Raw genomic sequence first — 25,586 nt, forward strand, 5'->3', positions numbered from 1 at the left:
GAACTCCTGTGGAGAGAAAGCAGACTGGGTAAGTGAGGAACCCACTTGGAGTCCAGAAATGGAGCTACTTTACTGCGGAGGTAACCAAGCTAAGCTTGCTGGACACTTCCTAGTCTCTCCCCTAAATTCTAGGACCTGGAATGAGCTCTGAGCCCAGGAGCCAGCACACGAGGAAGACCCTAAAAAGAATATCTTGTCCCTAGTGATGAGTCCTGTTGTCTCTACATAGAAGCCCAAGAGGACACCCCGCCCAGGGAAGGATGCAAGGGGCTCCCCTTACCTGCCAAGGGCTCATCTCCCTCTCCAGGCTGACAGGTTCAGCCTGGGGATGCGGCTGCAACTGACAAAGCCCCGGGGGTAGATGTTGGCTCGGAAGATGTGCCTCGAAACAGTGGTGATGCCAGTATTGTCACAAATAATCCGCGACAAGGAGATCTGACTCAGGGCTCTGCGCTGTCTCTTGGTAAAAACACCCCATTTTTGCCACCAGAATCTATCAAGACATTCAAAGAGATGTGGGTAAAGGTGGAGAGGGATTGACATATAATGGGCACTTGTGTATACCAGCTACTTTATATTTCATTCAATTCTTACAAAATTCTAGCAAAGTAATCATTATTTTCATTTTCTAAATGAAAAAATGAGTTCCGGGATGAAGCAAATTTCTCAGTATGTAACAGTGTTAAAGTGGCCCGAGTTGGATTTGAATGTAAGTGGTCGATAGATGCCATCAGGTCTATTCTAATTCCTAGTAGTTCTGTACAATAGAAAAAACACTGCCTGGTCCTGTACCATCCTCACTAACATTTGCTGTTTTATGTGCCATAGAGTTGGAATCAACTCACAGCTGACCCTCCAGTGGGTTTTCAGAGGCAGCGAATCGCCCAGGAAGAGACTGCCCACCTTTCACCTGCCTGAACAGCTGATGGATTCGAAACATGTGTCTTTGGGTTGGAACTACCGCTCCTTCCCATCAGGCCACCAAAGCTCCCTTGCTTGTACTAGTGCCAAAAAATAAGGAATTAGGTCTTAAACCACAAGCTTATTTGAATGGACACTAGATTTTGTCTATTCAGACCATGCTTTCTGGAATCGGCTAGCCTGGAAGGCTACACTGACAATTTCATCTCCTCAGTGTTTGGTTTGACCAAAATTTTCAGGAGCCTCCTCCTCTAGATTCTACAGACTTGAAAGAATGCCAAAATGAAGACTTTCCTCCCACTGTCTATGTTGAAATTCTAGTGCTTTCTGCCACACCGCTCTGGCACCACTTACCTGTCTCCATCTCGGGCTCTTCTAAACTGGTTCTCAAAAAGACAGGCCAGAAGAGGCCCCACTCGAGCCCCGGGCAGGAGAGGCTCTGCAATGGCCCCAACCCAAATGTCAATGTTTTCAGGTGTCCCATACAAGTTCAGGAACTTCTGTGCCAAATTCCGGTTCTTCAGCACCCGGCTAAGTTGTTCTAAATTCCGAGGCTGGGAGAGGCCACAGAAGCGTCTCCAAGCATTGTACCCTAAAAGGGAATGGTGGGAGAAACAATTTCAGTCTCATCCTGCCAACCTCCACTGAGCTTCTAAGAACTTCTCCTTAAGTTCTTTTGAGAGAAAGCTTGGTGGTTGGTCGAAACTGGGACAGAACAAGATGACCCCTGGTGTCAAAAGGAGCCCTTAACTTTCCAAAGAAGAAAACGCTAACTACATTCTTTGCGTTAAAGAAGAGTGTGTCCTAGTGTGAAAAGCTTCTGTGATCCCCAAAGTCATAGCCACAAAGCTGACAATATTACTCTTGGGCTCATATGTGCTGAATTGGCGCAAATAAGTATCTAGAGCATAAAAGAATCTCAAGATCATAAAATAACACAAAAGAAAAAGAAGATACAGAAGGGCTTAGGAGGATTAGTGGAAATCACAATTGTAGTCAAAACCGACCCAGAGCTGACCCTCCAAGGGGTTTTCAGAGACAGTTAATCGCATGGGAGGAGATTGTCCATTCTTGCATAGAGCAGCCTCGAACCTCATGCCTTCAGGATTGCAGCACAGTTCCTTGCCACTAGGCCTCCAGAACTCCATCTTACAGTATTGAATATTAATTTGAAGTTAATATTATAAGCAAAATGTGTGTGAATGGTTGAATGAAAAATTCATTTTCTTTATAAACTTCCACTCAAATATTAAAAAAAAAATTGCCCAGGGATAAAGCTCAGAAGACATGAAGAGGTCAGGAAAATGAATGGAAATGGGAATCAGGGGAAAAGCCGGGCTAGTGCTGCTATGTGAGAATGGTAATTAATGTCATAAAACGAAATGTGTCTGTTTAAATGGAAAAACCAACGCGCTCCCTAAACTTTCACTCAAATCACAAAAAGGTGGGTTTGGGTTTTTCCCTTTTGAAAAACATCATTCTTTTCTGGATACTTTTTTGTGCCTTCACCACACAGTCTTCATTTTGTTCTACCAGTTCCTTGCCTCTAAGGCTTCATTTTCCCCCCCCACTTAGAGCAAGGAGCCAGTTTCTGAAGGCCTGGAGTGCTGGCCTGCCTCCGTGGTACTGGCTCTACGGTAAGAAGTAGAACATCTCTTCACAGTCTTTAAAATACTTTTTTCCTCACAAAAAGTGAGGAAAAGTCCTCACTGCCTTTTGTCAGCTCCAGTGCCCACCTCCTAGTCTCTGATGGGGGACATGAGGAGACAGCAAAAAGGCAGACTACTACATCAACATTGTCTAACTGCAGCACATCCTACACTGTCCCAGTCAGAAGGGAGACACCCGCCTGGCAGCCCCAGCTGAACAAAGCCTGGAAGCACAGGTCTCCTCACCTGGGAGGCCATGATCCCGGCTCCGCTGCATGTTAAGAGCTGCCAGGTCCAGCCCGATCCTTCTCACTTGCCGAAACAGCCTGTCGCGGAGTTCATCCACCATCATGGAATCTTGGCGGTTCAGCTTGGCAGGGGTGGCCATGAGGCCTCGGAGGAGGGGGTCGATGCCACCTGGTGGCAGAAGTGTGAGTAGCACAGATTTAGATCAACAGCATGGGCTTCCATGATGACAGCCACGTTCTTCTCAAAGCTGGACAAAGTCAAGTGCTTATATTCTGTGTTTGTCAGCAAACAAGCCTAGAGCTGGAGCTGACAGGGAAAGGTCATGATCCTCACTTCTTACAGGAGGAGGAGAAGGAAGGCTCCTTCCATGCCTACAACCTGCCTTTGGTGCCTTTCAAGTCCTCTCAATCCTAAGAGGTGAGCAAGCCATCGCTGAGGGTCTTGGTGTCACCTGCCTCACTTTCACTGTTCCTCATATAAAGCTGGGATCACCCCAACCCTATTCCTACCCGACCCTTATCTGTCTCTAGAAAACCTAGTTACCTTCGTGCACAACTCGCCAGCTGGCAAAGAAGGCAGAGCTAAGCGGGATGCGGGAGACCTGGTACCGGCTGTCCAAGCGGAACAGGAAGGGCTGCAGCATGGTGTGGCCAAAGCGGAAGGCCAGGGTGAAGACATTGGCCACACGGGGGTCCACGTTGGAGCAATACCCCCGGTAGGGCCCCAGTGTCCTCCGCGCGCGGGCCTTGCCCAGAACCAAGGGTAAAAAGTCTCGGTAGGTGATAATCTAAAAAAAAGACACCAAACAAACACTAGCTTGGTGGCCACCTACCCGATTCACTAGTTTAGACAAATCTTTGAGTTTTCAAAGGGCTGTCTGGGCATTAATTTTTATTATGATGGTGTCAAATGCAGCAGTGTTCATTTCCCATTGGCTGATGGGGATTCTGAAGCTCAGAGAGGCTAGACTATGTGGACATGGTCCCACCACTTTTTCAGGTTCTGAACTAATGGCAGAATTAGGGGTATGCTCAAATCCCAGGTAACCCACCAGCTCCACGCTGCTGGTACTTCTGCAAAGACACATTAAGGAAAGTGGGAGTCACTCCCTAAGACTGCCCAGACCCTACCTGGACCATGGCCCCCACAATCTTCCGGGCCTCATTGTACAGTTTGTCTCCACTCCACCGGGGGTTCATCCGTTTCAGCTCCGTGGCTAGTCGGTTGTGCTCTCGCATGAAGAGGGTGTGCATGGCGGCTAGTTTGGGGGTTTCACTGGATCGAGAATCACCTTGAAAACCCCAAGTTCAAAATTACTACAGCCCTTCCCAGGGAAATCTCTTTCAGCCACAGAGCCCTGGAGGAACCAAGGGTAAGCCTCAGACTGACAGTCAAAAGCCTGGTGACTTTCGCCTTCTCAGAGGTGCCTCCTAAGGCAAACCTGGCACCTGCTTCTAGAAGGTGGCAGCCTGGGACCCCCTGTGGAGCAGTTCTACTCGCCATCCACTGGGTCAGGACCTGACTTGATGGCAACAACAGCGTGCCTGTGGCCGCCTAATACTACAATCATAAACAAGGAGCCCTCGCCACACCAATCCTGACTGCCCACACCCAGAACCAGGGACTGGCCTGTCCCAAGTCTGACCTGCTAGGAAGCAAGGGATGCGCGCCGAGCGGTTGGTGAGGAGGCAGGGGTCGTCCCGCATGTTGTCGAAGGGCAGCAGGGCCCGGCCATTGTCCTGGAACTGTTCGTTGACGGCCAACAGGCCCAGGTAGTTGGTGCGGTTGCGGAGCCGCAGGGAGAGGGTGACCTCACTGCCATACACCATGCTGGCGTCCACAAAGGACGTGAGCGCATTGATCTGGTTGCGGACTTTGTCCTTGTTCTGGGGGCAAGCAGGTGCTGAGCGGAAGAAGGGGATGCAGTCTCTCTGATTCCTGATGCGAGGGTCATTGGGTGGGATCTGCAGTGGAAAAGATCCCTCAACAGCAGGCCCTCTTCTGGTCATCCCCCACTTGCCTCAACAGTTTGCTCAGAACTCTTCCTTCAGGAAGCCTTCCTGGGCTTCACCCTGGGTGTCCTAAGCATTTGTAACAGAGTCTTGAAGGTTAGAAATAGATAAGGCCATTGAGATTACCTAGGTCCTCGTTTTAGAGATGGGGAAACTGAGGCTCTGAGAAGGGAAAAATGGGTACTAGTTAGTGGGAGTGGTGGGATTAGAACTTTACTCTCCTGATGTTTCAACTTGTGCTCTTTCAACAGACATGTCGTAAGCTCTTTCCTATGCTGGGTACATGAACACTGAAATTTACCCAAACTAGTGCAGGTTGCAGGAGGCTGGCAGGTCAGTGAAAACAGACACACACAGAGTTATGTGACTCTAAATGGAAATGATCTTTGCTGTGCTTGAGATAAATACCAACCATTCTATTATAGTTTATGAGGAAGATCTGGGAAGGCTTCTCAGAACAGGTGTCCCTAAGCAGAGTTTGAGATATGGATAAAGTTTCCATAAGGCGATCTTCATTTAGCATCCCTCAAGAATGCTACTTGAAGATCTCTTGCGTGTATGTGTGTGTGTTTCTATGTGTCTGTCCTGTATCCCCAGCAGACTCAGCTCACTGTGTTTTATCTTTTCTTTCCTCATGCTCACATTCCCCCTGCATCCCACCGTAAAGAATAGAGGCCTTTTTGTTCACCCCCATTCCAGGGGCTGATGAGAACTACAGAGCCTTGAACCACCCCAGGAAAGAAGAGATCAAGCACTGATGGTCTCCAGAATCAGCTGCCCAAACATCTCCAGCTGAAAGCTGACCTGAAGGCCTGACTTGGGCTTCCTCCGTGAATCTGCACCGAACAACTTGGTAGACTGCTCTGAACCCCCAAGTGCACAGCACAAGGAATCTCTTGGCAACAAAAGTCTTTAGATACAAAGGGTTGTGAAGGATGGTACCACCATCTGTGGGATCCCCAACCCCCCAACCCTCTGACTGGGGTGGAGGCCACACCAGGGGCCTTGGAGGCTGGCTGGGGATACCTTGATGGGAAAGCAGGGGGGCAGCTGAGCACAGGATGTTTCACAGTTGATGCCCCCAGAAAAGGCCACTCTGGCTGGGGACTCTGGGGAGAAGTCCAGGTCATGGTCGATGAACTGGCCCCACTGCATGAACATGAGGGCCCGACCCCGGTCTGAGGCCAACCTCTCATTGGGGAAACGCACAATCTGGTTGGAGACAGCCCGGACCTGGTGGAGAGATAAGGTTAGCTGACATCAAGGGCACCTCAGATCATGGGGAAGCAGCACCCCCTGCTGGAGAGAGCAGTCTCCCCTCTCCTGCCCTCTCCTTCCTTTGCCTCTGAAGAAGTAAACCAGCCTTCTCTTGTGCTGGCTGTCATTCTTAAAGGAATGATCTCTGACCTATGTTCTGAAGATTATAAGAATAAAGAGAAAACAAAAGATCCAGTTGGCTGGCCTAGACCCCACCAGCTATGTTAGAGAGAGAAACAGACCAAACTGCCACATTAATAGATTCTATGATAGAATGCATTGAGAGTTACAGGGAATGATGATTAATGGGTGATGGATGGTAAATAGAAAATTGAATGAAGAGCTAGATGAATCAATGGGGAAAAAAATCAATCTACATAAATGTAAATTGATAGATGATGGCTACATGAACCTATCAGTAACTTCTTATTATGTGCCATCGAGTTGACTATTCATAGCGATCCCATGAACAACATGTTGAAATCCTGCCTTCCCCTGTGCCTTGATAGATGTTAACTATAACAATAGAAATAGCTCAATGAGATAGATAGCTCTTTATAAGATGCTTTGACCAGAATTGTCTCAAAAAATAACAGTAATTATCTAATTGTTGTGGACCAACAAATTGGAACCAACCCATAACTGACCCTCCAGAGGGTTTTCAAAGGCAGTTAATCGCATGGGAGGAGATTGCCCATCTTTCTTTGACAGAGCAACTGGGGGATTCTAGCCATGTGCCTTTGGGATTGCATTACAGCTTCTTACCACTAGGACGCCAGAGCGCCCATTATATAATGGGTGGCATGAATAAATAGATTATGTCCTGTATAGCTGTTTATACCAAGTGCTTTAATATTTACTCCAGTTCTGTGAGGTAGGTACTGTTTTGCGGGAATTTTACAGATCAGAAAACTGTATGAGTTGCCCAGCTAATCTGGACCAGGTTTAGAAGTGACCGAGCATCCTTTGGACCCCAACCCTGACTCACCATAGGGAGGAGGAAGCCATTGCGCCTCTTGCCAGGGGTCCACCCGAAGGGGAGCGACACGCCGTCCTCGTATTGGGCTGGTAGCCAGCGGGCCAGGGCCCGGTTGGAAGCCCCCAGCCAAGGTCTCTTCCTGCAGCAGAGAATGGGCTGAGTCGACAGGGCTCGGGACTTAAGCTCAACACAGCATGGCATGAAGGAGGGGGCAGGGTGAGGGAGGAGGTGGCGCAGGTCGGGCCCCTGGCATCACCCACTTGTTGTTGCATATCCCAGTGATGGTACGGTACTTGTTGCTGCACTTCTCAACATTGTCTTGGACAGCACAGCCGCTGGCCTGGGACAGCAGCTGGATCTGGGATTCCGTCAGCACCTCTGGGAGTAGAGAAGACATATCTGGTGGAGTTCTAAGCTCAGAGTCCCAGGAGCTGTGCTTCTTCCTAGAGCTGACTTTTCCAAAGCTCCATCCCTTCACCATCTATCCTCCCTGCACCCTAGGACGCTGCCAGTTGCCTCCTCCTGACTTCTTTCCACTCCCACACTTGAAGGAGGCACTGGGGCTTGGCAAGTAGCATCATACCAGTTACATTGAAGATCCTGGACCCCTGGGGCTGGAACTTCTTCTCCAGCAGCCCCAAGGCCACATGCATGTAGTCAGCAGCACGAACTATCATCTTGGTGGTTGCTCCTGGCTGTTTGAAGTAGGACAAGAAGTCCATGGGGCTGGCTGAGCCACTGTGAAGGCGCTGCTTGATGCTGCCCAGAAAAGGAAGGATGAAGGCTCAGGAAGGATGCAGACCAACACAGCAGAGGCAGCCCCCGCCCTGGATGGACAGATAGGACCGTGGAAACACAGGGAGATGCTTCTCAACAGTGTCAGTGCCTTGTCTTTGTTCATGCCCGGAGGAAAGGACATGGTGAGATGGCCTTGCCTCGAGCCCAACCCCTCTTGTAGGTACAGCCACTGGGCCCAGCCTACCTCCTTTGTGTCCGATTGTAGGCTGTGTCCACCATCAGCTTGGCCTCTGTGATGCAGTCCTGAATGACGGATGTTTCCACTGCCCTGGGGATTGCTGTTCAGATACCTGGAGACTCAGCACCCAAGCACCTGCCCATCCATCTGCCACCTCAGGCCCACCTCCTTCTGGGCTGTCCAAGGGGCTATTATTACCTGCGGCAGTGCCCTCACAGGGCTCGGGGAGGGCAAGCGTGGCCAGAGCCCCTGCCAGGGCCAGGAGCAGTTTCATCTCTGCAAGGAGACTCCCAGTCACGGCTTTCTGTGTGTGCTGGGGTCCCAGCTCCCTTCTGTCCCAGAGGTCCCCAAGCTGACTCCTCCTGCTCTTGTCTGGAAGCAGCCTGGTAAGGCACTTTTATGCCTCATCCTGAAGGTGGGGGTGAAGGGAGCCTCTGAGGTCCTGCCTCTTAAGGTGGAGCTTTGGTACTTCCCTTTGGTCCTCAGGGGAGTACCCCTCCTGCCCCATCCCTTGTCGGCATGTGGGTGTTCTTCTCCTTCTCCCCCCTGCTACTTCCTATCCTATCCTTTGTGACAAGCCCAAGAAGTTGACAGGAAGAGGCCATTGGAAAGTGGTCATTGGCTGTGAGGGACCCTCAGCCTCAGTTTCCTCATCATGAAATGGGTGACTGACCCTCTTCAGAGATCAAATAAGAAAACAGGTGTAAAAGTGTTTTGGTTTTTTAAATTACTGTGACTTTGAGTCAAAATTATATTGTTTTCAAGAAATTATTTGTACGTATTTTATAACATTAATTACAATATCCACCATATTTGCTCATCTACTTGTTCTGTATTGCCTTTCCCCTCACCAATTTTAATAAATATTGATCATATAATGATGATGACCAAGAGAGAGCTACGTTGGCCTAGTGGAAAGAAAGCTATGCTACCAAGCCGAAGGTGGGTGATTTTCCTCTGTGGCCCTTGGCCAGATTCAAATTGTCTTCCTGTCAAACATTCTTCTAGGTGGTATAGCGCTGGTCTGTGTGTTGCTGTACAGAGGTAACTCGTGGTTGCTGTGATGCTGAAGCCTGTGACAGTGATGTGCCAATCTTGGTAATGGGTACCCATGGTGGACAGTTATTGGCTGGAGCTTCCCGACTAAATCAAGCCTGGAAGCAGGAGTGGCATCCACTTCCAAAATGGCTTGCCTCTGGAAACTCTATGTACAAACAGTGCTCAGGCCATTCGTTCATAGGGTCGCTATGAGTTGTCTACGACTCGACGGCATCAAACAACAACAACAACAACAACATATATTGATTAATCTTCACTCTTCTCTCTGCCTCCCTTTGCTCCCTGGTAACAAATTTACTTGTTTACTCCACTTAGTGTTTCTGAGGTCTTTTTCCATTAACTCCCTCAGGGTGGGGATCTTTGCTGACAAGCCACTGCCATCTTTCTCCCAGGGCCCAGAGCAGTGTCTGGCTCCCTGGAATGGATATTTGCTGGTTAATCAAAGAGCAGTGTAGCTGCAGAGAGGACAAGGCCTGACCTGCCATTAACTAGCTATGTGGCTTTGAACAAGTTACTTCTCTCTGGGACTCAGTTTCCCCATTTCTAAAATAGGGATTGGGCCAGAGAAAGGCTCCTCCTTCCCTCCAACAGGGCATGGACCATGTCTGTCTGACTGTTGTATCACCCTGCCCAGCCCAAGGCCTGGCACCCAGGAGATGCTCAAGAAATGTGTGTTGAGTAGATGGATGACACACTGGATACTTCGTCCTCACTCTTCAATCCACCAACTCTGAGGCCTTCAGGGGAGGGTGGGGTGATGGCCAAGGCAGGACCTGGCAGTGAAACCAGAAGATCCTCTCTTGGGGTCGCTTGGGGTTACAATGATCCTATCATCGGGAAAGTGACCCACAGACTGGCTCTTCCCCACAGCAGACCTCCAGGAAAGCAGAGTCTGGCCTTAGACATGGTGCTTCCTCAGCTCATTCTTCGATAACTGTCCGGATAGGTTTACTCAGAGTGGTGGTGGTTGTTAGGAGTTGTCGAGTCAAAGACAACTTGTCGCAACCTTGTGAACAACAGATCTGAACCCTGTCCTGCCCTGTGCCGTCCTCATCGTCTCTGACACACTTGAGCTCGTTCCTGCAGTCACTGTCTCAGTCCATCTCATTGAGGGACTTCCCTTGGAGTGGGGGGTAGGCTTAAACTCCGAGTTCCTACTGCACTTGCCTAGTGTTCTCCTGAGAGATGATGGGGTCAGGCCTCCCTGGGCTTGCACCGGCTCTGCACTGGCTGTGCGAGTTGGTGAACCTCCATTTCCACATCCTAAGTTATGCATCAGAGAGTTGGACAATGAGTAGGGAGGATAGAAGGAGAATTGATGCCTTTGAGCTGTGGTGCTGGAGAAGAGTATTGAATGTACCATGGACTGCTAGGAAAACAAACAGATTCATCCTAGAGAGGGTTAAACCAGGCTACTCCTTGGAGGCAAGGATTCTGGGGCTTCGTCTGACATACTTTGGACATGTTGTAAGGAGGGACAGGTCCTTGGAGAGGGTCATCATGCTTGGGAGGGTGGAGGGCCAGCACAGGAGGGGAAGACCCTCTATGAGGTGGATTGATTCAGTGACTGGGATAATCGGGATGGGTGTGTCAGAGGCAGTGCGATTGGCAAAGGATAGAGCAGGGTTTAGGGCTGTTGTACATAGGGTTGCTATGAGTCACAAACGACTCGATGGCACATAACAACAGTAACAACAAGCATAGGGCACACCCCAGCCAGACTTCCCACAAGCATCCATGCTCTCTCGCACCTCCTGGCCTCTTTTCCTGCTGTTTCTTCGACTGGGTGAAACCGATGGAGAATGGCTGATGCCCCACGGTCCCCAGGCCCATCCACTGGGACAGCATGTGCTTAACTCACAAGACTCAGTTCAAGATCCCAGAGCCCTGCAGCCTGCCAGTGTTCATTCCTTTTGCAGGTGGAAGCCTCCACTCCTTCCCGAGTGCAGACTATTTTCATTCCCCAGATCCTAGCAGGGCTAATCCCCAGGCCCCTGGGTATAGCTCTGCACCCACCCCCACCCCACCTCCACCTCCTACCTAAACCTCAAGGCTCTGCACATCTCCTCCCACACTGTTACTAGCCTTAACAGTTGCTCTCGAAATAGCCACCTCAGCAACGCCTGTTACAAGCTCCAGTTGAAGGCTGGGCCCTCCTGATTTTATCTTCTTATCTTCAGCACAGGTCCCTCTCCTGCGCCTCTTAGGCTCCCTGGGACACGGCTCTCGAGTGAAGTCATTGTGAAAGCTCACTGGGTGCCTTATCCCTGTATGCTGTGTGACTTTGGGTAAATCACAAGACTCCTGGATCTCAGTTTCCAAATCCATGAGAAGGAGACCCTGATCCCTATAAAGAAACGAGCTTCTTCTTTTTTTTTTTTTTTTAAATATGGAACGCTTCACGAATTTGCGTGTCATCCTTGCCCAGGGACCATGCTAATTTTCTCTGTATCGTTCCAATTTTAGTATATGTGCTGCCGAAGTGAGCACAAGAAATGGGCTTTTGAAAATTCTAACCCTGGTGGTGCAACAGTTAAGTGATCAATTACTAATGAGAAGGTGAGCAGTTCAAACCAGCCCCTTGCTCTGTAAGAGAAAAATGTGGAAGTCTATTTCCATCAAGATTATTGCTTCTTCTTGTTATGTGTCATCAACCAGCTCATAGCTGACCCTCCACTGGGTTTTCACAGGTTGTGTATTGCACAGGAGGAGATTGCTCATCTTACTCCCAAGGAGGGATTCGAACCTCCTGCCCTTGTGTTGGTAGCACAACTTCTAACACTAGACCACCTGAACCTCCTTCCATAAAGATTACAGCCTTGGAAGTCCTATGGGGCAGCTCTACTCTAGGTCTAATAAGTTGGGATCAACTCAACAGGAATGAGTTTAATTTGTATCTTTAATCTTAAAGAAAGGGGCTTTCTCCTATGTACCTGATCAGATGAGGTCCATGTATAAAGGAGTAATTTGTATTTTTTTAAAGTTATTTTCATTGTATAAATTAATAAAAATACTTAATTCAATTAAAAAAGAAAGGGGCTTTCATTGAGAGCAATGTATATGAACTTTGTAAGCAAACCAATATAAAATTAAAACAACAACACATTTTTACCTATATAAAAATGCCATTTATTTGCTGCTAATTCTACTAAATCAGTAAAAATTTTTAAAAATGACATACTGTTATTTAAAAAGAATAGTAAAGCTATTATGACTCATTTTGTTGCATTTTACAGATACCTCAGGTTTGTCTTGTTGTGTTGGGTTTTTTAACTGAAGATTTAGGCAAACCTGTATCAAGTCTCTAGGTTCCATTTTTCCAACAGCACCTGCTCACTTTGTCTCCCTGGGTCATGTTTTGTTTCGTTGTCACAATACATGAAAATTTTATAGACAAAATAAAAAGAAAGGGGCTTTGATGATGCAGCAGTTAAGCACTGCTTTGCTAATAGTCAGCGGTTCAAATCCACCAGGCTCTCTGTGGAAGATACGGCAGGCTTCTTCCACTAAGATTGTCGTTGTTGTTGTTGTTGTGTACGGTCGAGTTGGAACTGACTCATGGCTGACGATACGCTGGGTTTTCAGAGGCAGGAAGTCACACAGGACAAGACCACCCGTCTTTCTCCAGTGGAGCAGCTGGGTAGCCTTCGGGTTGAAAGCTTAGCTCCACGAGGTCACAGTCCTATGAGACTATTCTGTTCAGTCCTAGGAGGCAGTTCTAAATCAGAATCAAGTCAACGGCAGTGGGTTTATGGAGAGTGCTTCGCAAATGTGCTTTATCCAGCCTCCACCCCCAGGAAACCAGCGTTTGGAACCTGGGGGGTGTAAACTGGGGTACTCTCCTTTCTAGGAGGACTCTCCTTTCAGATGACCCTAACATTTCAGCAAGTGTGAGTTGTGCAAGGGTTTTGCTACAGCTGTGGCTTATTGTCAAATGCCTGTGACAAACCTGGGTTCTAGACTCAGCCCTCCCCCTGTGGCTGACCTCTCAAGGATTTTGCACCACTGATCACTTGATGGTGATGAGAGGCAGATAGATAGGAGCAAACCACCAAGAGGCCCTGGAACGAGGCTGGCCATCCTGATCCTACACATCTAAATTCTGGAGGGCAGGTCCTCAGAACACTGGCTGGAGATGGGGACAGTTAACTGGGGTGAGGGTGTGAGTGTAGAATCAGGGTCTGCATCTGGCTGTCCTGGTACACTGGCCTCTGGCTGCCTCAAGAGCCTATATTCTTCTTCCTGCAAAACCCTACTCTACTCCTGTGCTCCAGCAGCCCCAACTTTTATGTACAAACATCCCCTCTGTCTGCTTCCAGGCCTCTGCTGATTCTGTGGACAGCAACGCCCCTCCCCTCCTTGCTCCCCCTGGACAGTCATCTCTGACCCATTCCACAAGCTGGACTAGGTGCACCAGCCATAGCACTTATCACCCAGAAACTTGTGGACAGTACAGAAGGCCCCGAGAACTGGGGCGTAGAATAAAGTTCTCTTGGATCCCAATTCCAACACAGTCATCTATTGGACAGCCTCCTCGACCTCATAGAGCCCATCTCCTTGCTGGCAAACAAAGGTCATTACTACCCCTCCTAACAGAGCTATCAGAAGAATGGATGTAGGAGGCTATCACACGCCTGATATGCAACAGGCAGCTACCACACTGCCTGGTATGCAGCAGGTATTCAGCAATGTTTGTTGAAAACAACATGTTGTTCTGCTGTGCTGTTGCCTCCTTTGTTGAGCATCTGGGATTCTCCACAAGGGCAGCAATGGACAGCAGAGGGACAGGCAGAAGAAGGGGTTCAAGAGCTTTGCAGACCACTCAGGGCTGGGCAAGTGGAAGGTTCTCAAAGGTGAGATAGTTCAGATCTGGTTCTCTGAGTCTCCTGCTCAGTTTGGTGTGGTTTTGCTAGTTGCCAGTACCAGACCGTGGAAACAGTGAACCACAGTAACAGAGGGAGAGGCTTCTCAGACTTTCTAGCCCAGGTTCCTGTCCATCCAACTGTGGCCTTCCATGGCAGGCCTGGATGTGCAAGGTCCCATGCCATGACTGCGTGTCACTCACAGTAGCTGACGCTACTAGTCCTGTACCTTCAGAGACTTACTAAGTATTTGTTAGAATGGATTCACTCTGTGGCTTGGTCTGGTATGTTCCTCAGGATAAAAGAATGGGTTTCCATCTGTCAGGACGTGGGGCCTTTTGTCAAGGACCTTGTTCTCTCTGGGCCAGGATGTGTCGTAGGCTCAATTGTGCCAGGCTGAGGCCTAGACTCTGGACCACAAAGGAGACTTTTCTCACTAGCATCGCTTAGCTACAACACCCCAAAGCTTTCCCTCCAAGCTGCCTTTGGCCTTCTCAAAACCTCAAGCTTCTGCAACTACTTTCACAAGAACCGTTTACCTACCACGGAGGCCTGATTGGATCTTTTTATCTGCTCAGTTCCAACGGCCCCCATTAAAACAACTGGGGTAGATCAGGGCTTAGGTTCTGGGAGGCCTTCTCCTTCTCCAAAGTTGCCTGGGATTGGGGTTCCTGACCCTGTTTTCACAACAAGGACGCTAAAGTCTGGAGGAGAAGCAGTTTGGTTTAAAAACTGCAGTGACTGCTACTTTGCTAGAGTCTAGAGTCAAGGTCAGGAGTGTGTGTGTGTGTGTGTGTGTCCCACAACTGAGGGACCAGCTCTGAAGGATCTGTATTTAGTGAGGCTGTTGAAAAAGTTCAGTCTGGGACCTTGAAGAACTGGTATGGGAGCTGAGTACCATGCCTGACTGACTATGTGGCCTTGAACTTGACTTCTTATGACTACTCATAAATTCAACTAAGAACAGGAATGTTCAGGAGGAAAGAGGGGTCTCTGGGGAGCAGTCAGAGGTGCATGTGAGATCCAAGGTTGGGGGAATCAGTTGAAGACAAACATTCTTCCCTCTGTTCCCTTCCTCCTTGGCCGTGTGTAAGAGCTAGTGATGGTGTCTTCCATCAGACTGGGCACCCCAGGGCCAAGGCTGGACCTGCAGATAGAGCGAACCCTGCTTGGAGTCAACAACAAGAAGTGAGAGGGCTCAGGGGGCCATACAGCCTCCAGATGATTGTTTACACTGAGCTCTTCAAGCTTGAGAGGTAATTGCAGCTCTGAGGGAGAGAGTCTATGGCTGACTCAGGTGATTGAGCCTAGCATGTGCTGACACCATGCTCCGTACTTCAGTAACCTCGCCCCACATCATCCCAGCCACCCTACCAGGGAGGTGCTCGGCTTTACCTCTGAGTCCAGAGAAAATGATGACATGTCCTGGACTCAGAGCCAGGAAGGATCAAGTGAACATCTGAACCCAAGTCTGATGTGACAAACTGGTTCTTTCTCCCCAGGTTTCGAGGATATAGAAGTGGCCTGAAGGAAAAGAGGACTCTCCACCAGCCTGAAAGGATATCTCAGGCCTGGTGCCCCTGCTGGATACCAGAGGTGGGGCACCAGGCAGGCCAAGCTGCTCCAGTTGTGCTGTGAGTCCTGGGTGAGGCTGTGCCAGTGGGTGGGGAAGGCTGCCCTAGCCACCCCGGAGCTCTGTGGAGCAAAGGATCGGTAAAGGAGGAGCACAAAAAGGAACAAGGCTGGCAAATGACATAGTTGGAGGCTATACCAAGCCTCAGCCCCCACCTGGCCCACATACTTTAAAGAAAAATCCAGCACAATCTTGGGGGAGTGGAGGGGAAAATGCCTATAGGATTCATTTTTGTATCCTAGCATCTCATGACATTTACAAAGAATGACTGCCTGAAGGCTGTAAAGATTTGGACTCTCTACAGAATGAAAGGGTGAGACAAATAGTAACTTTGCCTGGGGTGTGACAATCTAGAAGGTTCAGATATGTAAAACAATTATCACAAAAATGGGACAGGCTTTATTCTCAAGCTCCAGCCTCTGCCCACCCCTGCCCCTGTCTTAGCATCTCTCTGGTGGTGTGGCAGTGGGGAGGGTGTGATCTCCGTGGTTCTAGCCCCTTAGCAGCACTGGTGTCAAGGGTCAATGGTCAATGCCAGCATCAGTCAACCAAAAATGGAGGTGAAGGTTTGAATGGTCCCTTAGTTCTTTGGACAAATAATTTCTACACACCTTTTATTTCCTTCATTTTTGTTTGTTCTGGAAAGGGAGACCTATAATTGTACCCCAGGCTTACACGTTTTATCAACCAAAAATCCAGTTTCATCACTTACAAGCTCTACCTTCCATTAAACACAAGGAAAGTACTAATTTCTTAGTACAGTCAACCATGAAAGATCAAAAGTGTAGTATTGGTCTCAGGAAGAAAGCTCAGGGAGGGGAAGGATAGAAAGATGGAGAGAAATAAAAATCATAGGAAGGAGGCCAAAGGAGTGCTATTACAACAGGAAGATTGTAATTAATGTCATAAAACAAAATGTACAAAGGATTGGATAGAAAATAAATTTCTCCTGTAAACCCTTACTCAAATAATAAAAATTTTTAAAAATAATTTTAAGCAAAAATTTGAAAAAATATTTTAAACTAGATCTTAAAAGGGATACGTGATTTCTCCTAGCTGCTTAGAAAAACACTGGAGGAAATATATGAACTTGAAAATGAACTGTACAAATAACAAAGTGATAGAACATCCCACTGTTCATCAACAAATGATTAGAGAAAGAAACTATAGTACATTCACACCATGGAGTACTATGGAAGCAGAAAATAAGAGCAATTTAAAAAAAAAAGAATGTTCACTAAATGCTGCATAACACAGATGCATCCAGAAGACATTATGCTAAGTGAAATAAGTCAGTCACAAAAAACACAAATGTTATCTAAAATCACTACTATTACAAGCTAATGAAGTATTTACATACAGAATTATTCTTGGATGGTTACCTAAAATGGGAAGGGAAGGAGTGGGGATAGAAATTAGTAAAAAGATAATAGGCACGTATTAAGATGTGGGACGTAATAGGCAAAAATCCAATAAAGGAATGATTAGTACAATATCACTAAAGAAAGGAAGACACAGAGATGTAGAAGGATTAATGGAAATAGGAATTACAAGGGAAGTGTGCACTCATATTGTGGGTGGCAAATAAATTTTCTATTGAACAAAATGTGTATGAACAATTGAATTAAAAGTAGTTTGCTTTGTTAACTTTCACTCAAATCACAGTGAAAAACAGAAAACATGAACTGTATACATAATGAAAACATAAAAATTTGGAATATTCTGTTGTACAAACTAAGGACATGAGTCCTAGAAGTTTTATCAAGAAAAATTAATATAGAAGATTTTGTTAATGAGATTGAGTCAGTTTAACCAAGTACCATCGCAGAAAACCCATTATCTTAGACAGATAGGAGAAGAGAAAGAATAAAAAGAGAGGATGCCATATGCAAGAAATTCTGTTTCCTGCCTGTAGAAAGTCTCTTTCTCTTCATTTTTGGTTTTTGTTTATTTTGGAAGACTAATGAAGAAATAATTCTAAAAAACAAGAAACAGGTTTACTGTTGTTCTACAAGAACAGAAAAGAGAAATCGGCAGAACTGTTGGAAGGAGCTACTGAGAGCTCCAAGCATAGGGCTGTGGCTTCTGGGGACTTAAAGGGTGGGGTTGGCCACACCTCCTGGATTTCTGAGAGTGAGATCTTTGCATACTCGATTCTGAAGCATAGGGCTGCCTTTAAGGTGTGCACGGGACATGGAGCCACCATGCAAAGCTGAAAGTTAAGGAAGCAGCACTGCCAACCCCAAGCACAGAAAAACAGGACCTTTCAGAGCGGAGGGGCTGGAGTTCTTCCTCAGATGGACTATGACAGTGGAGCTACTCAAACCCAAGGGAGCAAAGTGGTTGTCTCAGTGGGCCCAGAAGGTAGAATGAAGTCCAGGGCCAAGGACCTCTAGCCAGAATCCAGAGAATATAAATATGGCTACCACCCAGAAGCTGAAGGACAGAGCCATTTTCAAAATGTTCTCAACATGGGATTATTTTCAAGACTTGGGAGTGAATATAAATTGTTCTGCTATGGTTTGTTTGGTTTCTTCTTTTTTTTTTTTCTGCTTGGTACCCGTTCCCATATGTAATGGAAATGTTTACCTTGTGCCTTTTCCTCAGTTATATTCTGGAAGCAGATATATTTTCGTCTATATTACACAGTTTAACAGATGAATACGAATTTCATTGCAGCATGGAAGATTCACCTATATTTGGTTTAGATTCAGAAGATGATACTTTGGACTTGGAGTTAAAACTTTCGAGATGATATAAAGGAGTGAATATGTTTTACATGTGGCAAGGACATGCATTTGAAGGCAGAGCTGAAGGGTGGAACGCTATAGATTGAATTGCATCTTGCTAAAACTTGACTAGTCCATGATTCTTATTATTGTTTGGTTATTCTCCATTTTATTACCTAACATGAAGCAGAATCAGTATGGGGGTGAATCTTGAGTTATATCATTACAAAAGCATGTGTTTCAAGGCCCACACTTACTTAAATCCAACAAAAGAGAAAAAGAGAAGGAAATGAAAAAGGAGAGAGACCTCACTACTACCAAGAAAGAAGAGCTGAGGACAGAGAGTGTTCTTTGCATCTGAGATCCCCACACTGAGAACTTCCTAAACCCAGAGGAAGATTGATTCCAAGACAAAGGAAACCTCTCAAGAACAAGAAACAGCAGATGGTGAAGAGACAGGGATTTTCTCCCAAAGCTAAGACAGAGCAGGCTTTCACCTTGAGCTGGCACCCTGCATTCTGACTTCTAGCCTTCTAAACTCTGAGGGAACTTCTGTTTGTTAAAACCACTCACTGTGATTTTTCTGTATTAGCAGCACTAAATAACTAAAACATATCTACAGAATGTTCAAGGAGAGTGTATAGGGCATGAGGAATGAAGAAAGAGAACAAAGAAAGACTAGGTGTGTCAGGCCTGACAGCGCCTTATTCCCTCAACACTTGACTACATTTCGCTTCTGTGTGATCTTTACATCCTTAAACCAAGCTTCCTCTTTTTGTTTAAGCTTGTTTGTATCTCACATTCCTGAAACTCTTAATGTAATCTCCTCCTTCTCTTCAACAGCCTCAACTCAAATCCCCAATTTGATCGTGGATAGAAGATATAATGGATGTGTGGCAGAGAGATCCAGACAGAGAAAGCAAGGCACATCGGTGGTTTTAAAACAAACAAATAAAATATAGACTTAGATAGACATATAGTCTGAATTTGCAGAAATTAATGCAAGGAGAAAGGGATGGTAATATAGAGAAACAGAGTTTTCATATTTGACAGGGCACTTAAGTCCTGTCTTGGTCCCAACTGAATGAGGAAAGAATTAATGAGTGAATGAATTTGATGACTTTTGCTTGCAAGAAATGTTAGTCTTAAATGGAGGTGGTTTGTGAAATAATAGTAAAAAAACAACCCACAAAACCCTGTGGACACCCATTGTTTATTGCTCATCTCCCCCCTTAGAATGTTGCATAGCCCTGCTGCTGGACTTCAGCCTTCACTCTTTCTGTGCTTACTTCACTTCACATAGGTCTTTTTGTCCTCTTGCCAAAATGCTATTGAACAGAGCATTTTGACAAGAGGACAAAAAGATGATAGATGAAAGAACAAACATCCAATCTAATAACAATAAACCCTATGTTAAGTTCAATGGTTGACAAAGTACTTTCTCCCATATTTTTTATTTGAATATTGTAATAAAACTGGAGGCATTTTGAGTAGTTTTTTATTTTAAACCAGTTTGGTAAAGAAGAAGCCATGAGACAGGGAGGGGTTAGGTGACTCACCCAAAGTCATTAGTTTACAGATTAAGACTAAGTCCTGTGTTCTTTTCAACACTCCAGCTTTGAAACAAAAGAAAAGTCAAAATAAGAAAACAAAACGCTCTTCATGGTAAAAAGAAACTTTCTCCAAAAAAGGGGAAAGTGGATATGATTTCCAGGGGCCATGTAAACATTTATTTCCATGGAAGTATTAGAATCATCCATTGTCAATAAAAAAGATCATTTTCTTGCTTTTTCTTTTCTCTAATAAACCTAAGCTGTTTAATTAAAAATTCATTTGCTTCTCCTACCACCCTGACATCAACAGGTCATGAAAAGAGAAGATATAATTGTTTTTCACTTTGCAAATAGGAAAATAAAGGCAAAGAGAAGTGACTTCTACACTGTCAGCCCTTTTTACAAACCAACCAGCGCATCCCCAGTCTCTTCACTGCTTGCTGCATCTCCTGGTTCCTCAGGGTGTAGATCATGGGGTTGAGCATGGGAGTCATGACGGTGTGGCTGATGGACACAGCCTTGTCCATGGAGAATGGGGTGTAGGGACGGGCATAGAGGTAAATACTTGGAATGAAGATCATGGACACCACAATGATATGTGTGGTGCAGGTGGAGGCTGCTTTCCTCCTGGCCTCTCCCGGGTGGGACCTCAGCATCAGCAGAATGATTGAATAGGACATCAGAAGGAGAAAGAACCAGATGGCATCTAGCATCCCACTGTTGGAGATCATGAGGAACTCCAAGAAGGAAGTGTCAGTGCAGGCTAGTCTCAGTACTTGAGGAACATCACAGTAGAAGTTATCCAGCACATTGGGGCCACAGTAGGGAAGTGGGAGCATCAGACTCAGTTGGACAATGGAATGGAGGAAGCCTCCCACCCAGGCAGCCACCACTAACCCTACACAGAGTTGCGTGTTCATGATGGTGACATAGTGGAGGGGCCGGGAGATGGCAACAAGGCGGTCATAGGCCATGACTGACAGGAAGAAGACCATGGCACCTCCCAGAAAGTGGAAGAAGAAGATCTGGGCCATGCAGCCCTGGTAGGAGATGGTCTTGGTCTCAGAAAGGAGGTCGACCAGCATCTTCGGGGCAGTGACTGAAGAGAAACTGAGGTCTAAGACAGCCAGATTTCTGAGCAGAAAGTACATGGGTGTATGGAGCCGGGAGTCAGAGGTTACGGTAACAACAATGAGGAGGTTTCCCACTACAGTTGTGGTATAGACCAACAAGAACACCAGAAACAGAAAGTACTGAACTTCTCGAGTCTGTGAGAGACCCAGGAAGACAAATTCTGATATCCATGTGAGATTACCAGGATCCATAATATTTTCTCCATACGCCTAAGGAAAACATTCCACAGACATACATTCATAAAGTCACTACTTGCCTTTATAGTGCTCAGAAGCTCCAAACTGGTTTATCCAGGTTCATATGACGAGCATCCTCATGGGCAGGCCATAATGCCGGTACTGATTAGTGGTCCTGTCTTTGGAGAGTTCTTATGGTGATTGCTGGGATATATATTCCTGAGCCATTTTAAAACCATTCAGAAGCTGGAAAAGAAGGTCGAGGGTAACAAAAGAGATTACGTTGCCACTGTCTGTGTGCTATCTCTCAAGTCCCCAACCTCTTGAACCTGAACTAGTGATTCTATTATCTATAAGAGATCATCTCATTCTAATATTGTTTCCACTATCATTCATATTCTAGCATGCTACCAATGAGACCTTTCCAAACTCGGATCTAATCAAGTTCCTCTTCTACTTACAGTCTTCCAATGACTGCTCATAATTGTTGCTTGGAAGGCACACTTGTGAATCCAATTAGACAAAAAAGAAAAAATACTTAAATATGTGCATGCAACTTCCCCTGGATGTGAAATACAATGCTGTAAAATGTGGTCTCTGTCTACCTTTCTAGTCAGCATCTCTGTATACCTTTCTAGACTGGCTGCTTAATGAATTACAGTCTTTCAACCTTGCTATGTACAATTTGCTTTCATTACTATTTTCTGCAATAGGATTTCACTACGCTCTTCATCAAGAAAAGGCCTATATATAAATGTCACTCTGTTTTACTCTTTTTACAGTCTCTTCCGTGCAGAAAGAATTTCCCTTTTTCTCACAGTTCTGATAACGCATTATAAATGCTGCTGTTACAAGAGTTATCACATTCTATCATCATTCAAAAGGAATCCTGAGAAATTTTTTTAATTTTAAAAAAACCCAGAAAAGAAAAGGAGCCCTGATGACACAATGTTAAGCATTTAGCTATTAATCTAAAGGTCAGAGATTCAAACCCTCCAGCCACTCCAGAAGAAAGGACTTGACAGTCTGCTCCTATAAAGATTACAGTCCAGGAGACCCTAGGGAGGAAGTTACTGTGCCCCATAGGTCTCTACAAGTGAAACTGACGGTGACACCTAACAGCAACAAACACCCCATCGTTCATTTGTTTCTATTTCTCCCTTGCATTAACTACATTTTAACTTGAGCAATCTCAGAACATAGAACAACTTTGATGTTGCATGCCCTCAGTAAATATTGGTCAAGTTCATATCTTAATTAAGTAATGTTATAAGAACTTCAGTATGTAGAGAATTTTTATTTTATTTTATTAATGTTAATGAAAGTTTACAGAGGCTTAGGGTCTCCAGTCATTAATTGAAAATTTTTTTGTTGTTGTAAAAATACATTTAGCACACATTTGCCAATTAAATCTTTTCACATGGACCATTTAGAGACATCAATTACATTAACCACCTTGTGCGACAATCACAAATATTTGTTGTCACATTTTCCATGAACAGAAACAGAAACTCACAGCTTCCTAACAATAATTCCCTTTTTATCCCTTTCTACTGGCCCTGGTAATTACTAAAAACTTTGATCTCTGTACCTTTCCCTATTCCAGATAGTTTAAATGAAATCATGCAACATTTATGATTGTTCTTTTTTGTTTGATTTTTTTTTACATTTTCTTTCATACTGGTTTATTTATAAAGTTTGTATACATTGATTTTCACACCAGATCTTTCCCATTTCCTTCACCCCTACCCCTACCCCCATCAAATTGTGCGACTCAATGATTAACCGTTCTCGCCTGCCCATCCTAACCCCTCTGTTCCCTCCTCCCCCCCTTGGATCCTCATACTCATTCTACAATAACGGTCTTACGCAGTATTTGTCCATATGGGACTGTGTTAGTTCGCTCAGCCTAATGCTCTCCAGTCCTTCCCAAGTTAGGTAGTAATCATTGTCCTTTTTATATTTGACTTACCTCACTCAGCACATTGTTTTAAGGCTCATCCATGTTGCGGCATGTATCAGGAACTTCATTTCTCTTCGCGACTGAGTAATATTTAATTACGTACACATGCTACATGTTATTTATCCATCAATATGTTGGTGAGTATTTAGATTGTTTTATGGAAGGTTTTTGAGTCATTTTCTTACTCTCTTGGTCTCCAAATCATAAAGATCATCTTACCCTTGGTTGCTAAAAATACTGGTTTCCAGAGGACCTAAGGCAGTTTTTCTCACCAGCACATTTCCCTGCGCTACTTCCCAATGCATTTCTCACACTTTAGGTTTCCAACCATCGAGCCAACGGTACATGTTTATTCCTCCCACAGTCCAGCAGGTGTTTTCAGGAGCCTACTTACAATGGACCTTCGATCTCTCGCTCTTCTTCAACCTAGAATGTGAAATGAGACTTCTTACCTCATCCTCGGGGTCTTCTCCATGTAGCTTAACAGTTTCTGACCTCTGCTCATACCTCACATACACTACTCTTGGGCAAGGCCCTGGGAAAGAGGGAATGTCCTTGGGGAGACATTATTGGACTGGGCTCAGGAAGCAGACCTGGGAAATTTTCCACTGAGACAAGGGAGCAGTGGGAGTTGTTAAAAAGTTTCTAAGACTCTCAAAAATGTTTATTATTTGAGACATTCACCTTGTGAGTCAAAAGCATCAAGGACATTATAATGGTATACATTTATGGGATGTAGAAGTCCCAAACAAGATCAGAAATAGCAAGAGAACAAATTCTCTGAATGTTCTGAAAGGAGTCTTTTTGCAGACTATTTTGCACATTATAGGTGCAATAGTATCACCAGAAGGGTTTGCTGAAATTCAGAAACCCAATGCAGAGCTTCTGATTCAGCCAACTTTGGGTGTAGTCTGAGAATTTTCCTTCCTAACAAGGTGGCATGTGATGCTGCTTTTTTTGGGACCGTATCTGAGAACCACTGACTGAGTGTTCTTATTTTCTCAGAAAAACAGGTTGTGCTTGGAATAACATGTGGTTAGAAAACCAAAAGGGAAGAACATAACTGGTGTTTATCAGCCTTGGAGGGGGAATGCAGAAGAAAAATGCAAGTGTTGGGTTGCAGTAGTGAAGGATTCTACAGGTAAATTATTGAATGGCACATGAAGAGTCACAATAGAAGGATCCTTGCTAAATATCTTAGGTATTCTGTAAAACAAAAAACCTTATTTTCACATTAAAATGGAATACTTTTTTGCAGCTTCAGAATTCTATGGGGGAAAAAACCCCATTTTTATCATACTCTCATGTCCATGCACCTTCTTCCTAACAAAACAGTTAAAAAAATGTAAACAACTTGTGATCTGGCCAATTGTACTTTTAGCTCCCAGAGGGAGGGTTGATGCTATGAATGGGGCAGAGCGGGGGGTAGGGTAATCAGGCAGGAAAACATGAGGAAGCAGTCTGTTGCCAGTAGTATTTCTTGTGTGTGCCATTAAACCACCTCCAGATGAGTGGGGGAACATTCACTTTTTCATTTTTAAAACTGTATTTGGAATTAGTTGTTGCTGTGTACGAAAAACTTGACCTAAAGATAGAAGGAATACATAGTCACTGTATCAAAAAGAAGCAGTCAATCAAGCATCCCAGGAGGGAGCATATGATCAAGAACTTTGAAGGAAGAAGTCCAATCTGCACTGAAGGTATTGTACCAAAAAAAAAAAAGACTCCAGGAATTGACAGAATGCTAATGGAAATGTTTCCACAAACAGTGGTAGTACTGGAGGTGCTTACTTATCTACACCAAGAAACCTGGAAGAGAATTAATTACCTGGCCCCCTGACTGGAAGGTATCCATATTTGTGCCCATTCCATTGAAAGATGATTCAACAGAATGTGGAAATTATAAAATTGTATCATTAATATAACACACAATTAAAATTATGCTAAGACCTTCTATGAGGTGAATTGATTCAGTGACGGGGGTAATCGGAATGGGTGTGTCAGAGGCAGTGCAATTGGCACAGGACAGAGCAGGGTTTAGGGCTGTTGTACATAGGGTTGCTGTGAGTTGCAAGCAACTCGACGGCACTTAACAACAACAACATTTCCATGGGAAAGTCTGCTCTTAGGGACCTCTCCAAAGTACTGAAGAGCAATGTTGTCTCTCTGGAGACTAAGGTGCATCTGATACAGGCCATGGTCTTTGTTATCACTTGTTATGCATCAGAGAGTTGGACAATGACTAAGGAGGATAGAGAGAGAATTGATTAAAACAACTATGAGATATCATTTCACCCCAGTCAAAATAGCAAAATTTAACAGAACAGCAAGCAACAAATGCTGGCGAGGCTGTGGAGAAACTGGAACCCTGATTCACTGTTGGTGGGAGTGTAAAATGGTGCAACCCCTGTGGAAAGCAGTATGGTGCTCTCTC

The 25,586-nt window shown here is 45.4% G+C and overlaps 2 protein-coding genes across 2 annotated transcripts; both read right to left on the reverse strand.

Annotated features, from left to right (window-relative positions):
- Window positions 1-279: 279 nt before the first annotated feature.
- Window positions 280-8,331, reverse strand: EPX (eosinophil peroxidase). The gene is made up of 12 exons (XM_006889246.1): window positions 8,242-8,331; window positions 8,050-8,143; window positions 7,651-7,826; window positions 7,328-7,445; window positions 7,077-7,206; window positions 5,858-6,064; window positions 4,465-4,783; window positions 3,950-4,110; window positions 3,363-3,606; window positions 2,817-2,987; window positions 1,276-1,513; window positions 280-493 (listed from the first exon to the last, which is right to left on the reverse strand). Exons 1-12 carry the CDS (start codon window positions 8,315-8,317, stop codon window positions 292-294), a joined length of 2,136 nt encoding a protein of 711 aa, XP_006889308.1. The 5' UTR covers window positions 8,318-8,331; the 3' UTR covers window positions 280-291.
- Window positions 8,332-20,268: 11,937 nt separating this feature from the next.
- Window positions 20,269-21,204, reverse strand: LOC102859173 (olfactory receptor 4D2-like). Its single transcript, XM_006889451.1, has one exon. The coding sequence runs from the start codon at window positions 21,202-21,204 to the stop codon at window positions 20,269-20,271; it is 936 nt and encodes a 311-aa protein (XP_006889513.1).
- Window positions 21,205-25,586: the final 4,382 nt, after the last annotated feature.

This window comes from Elephantulus edwardii, unplaced genomic scaffold, assembly GCF_000299155.1.
Source record: "Elephantulus edwardii isolate Elephantulus edwardi_28Jun2011 unplaced genomic scaffold, EleEdw1.0 scaffold00077, whole genome shotgun sequence".
Taxonomy (NCBI): Eukaryota; Metazoa; Chordata; class Mammalia; order Macroscelidea; family Macroscelididae; genus Elephantulus; species Elephantulus edwardii.

Bases quoted from the DNA above. Each gene is read 5' to 3' on its own strand.
- LOC102859173 (XM_006889451.1), bottom strand. From the start codon at position 21,204: ATGGATCCTGGTAATCTCACATGGATATCAGAATTTGTCTTCCTGGGT.
- EPX (XM_006889246.1), bottom strand. From the start codon at position 8,317: ATGAAACTGCTCCTGGCCCTGGCAGGGGCTCTGGCCACGCTTGCCCTC. The intron at 6,065-7,076 runs GTGAGTCAGGGT...TCTCTCCACCAG, and splicing joins ATGGCTTCCTCCTCCCTATG to GTCCGGGCTGTCTCCAACCA. The intron at 3,607-3,949 runs GTAGGGTCTGGG...TCTTTTTTTTAG, and splicing joins TTGTGGGGGCCATGGTCCAG to ATTATCACCTACCGAGACTT.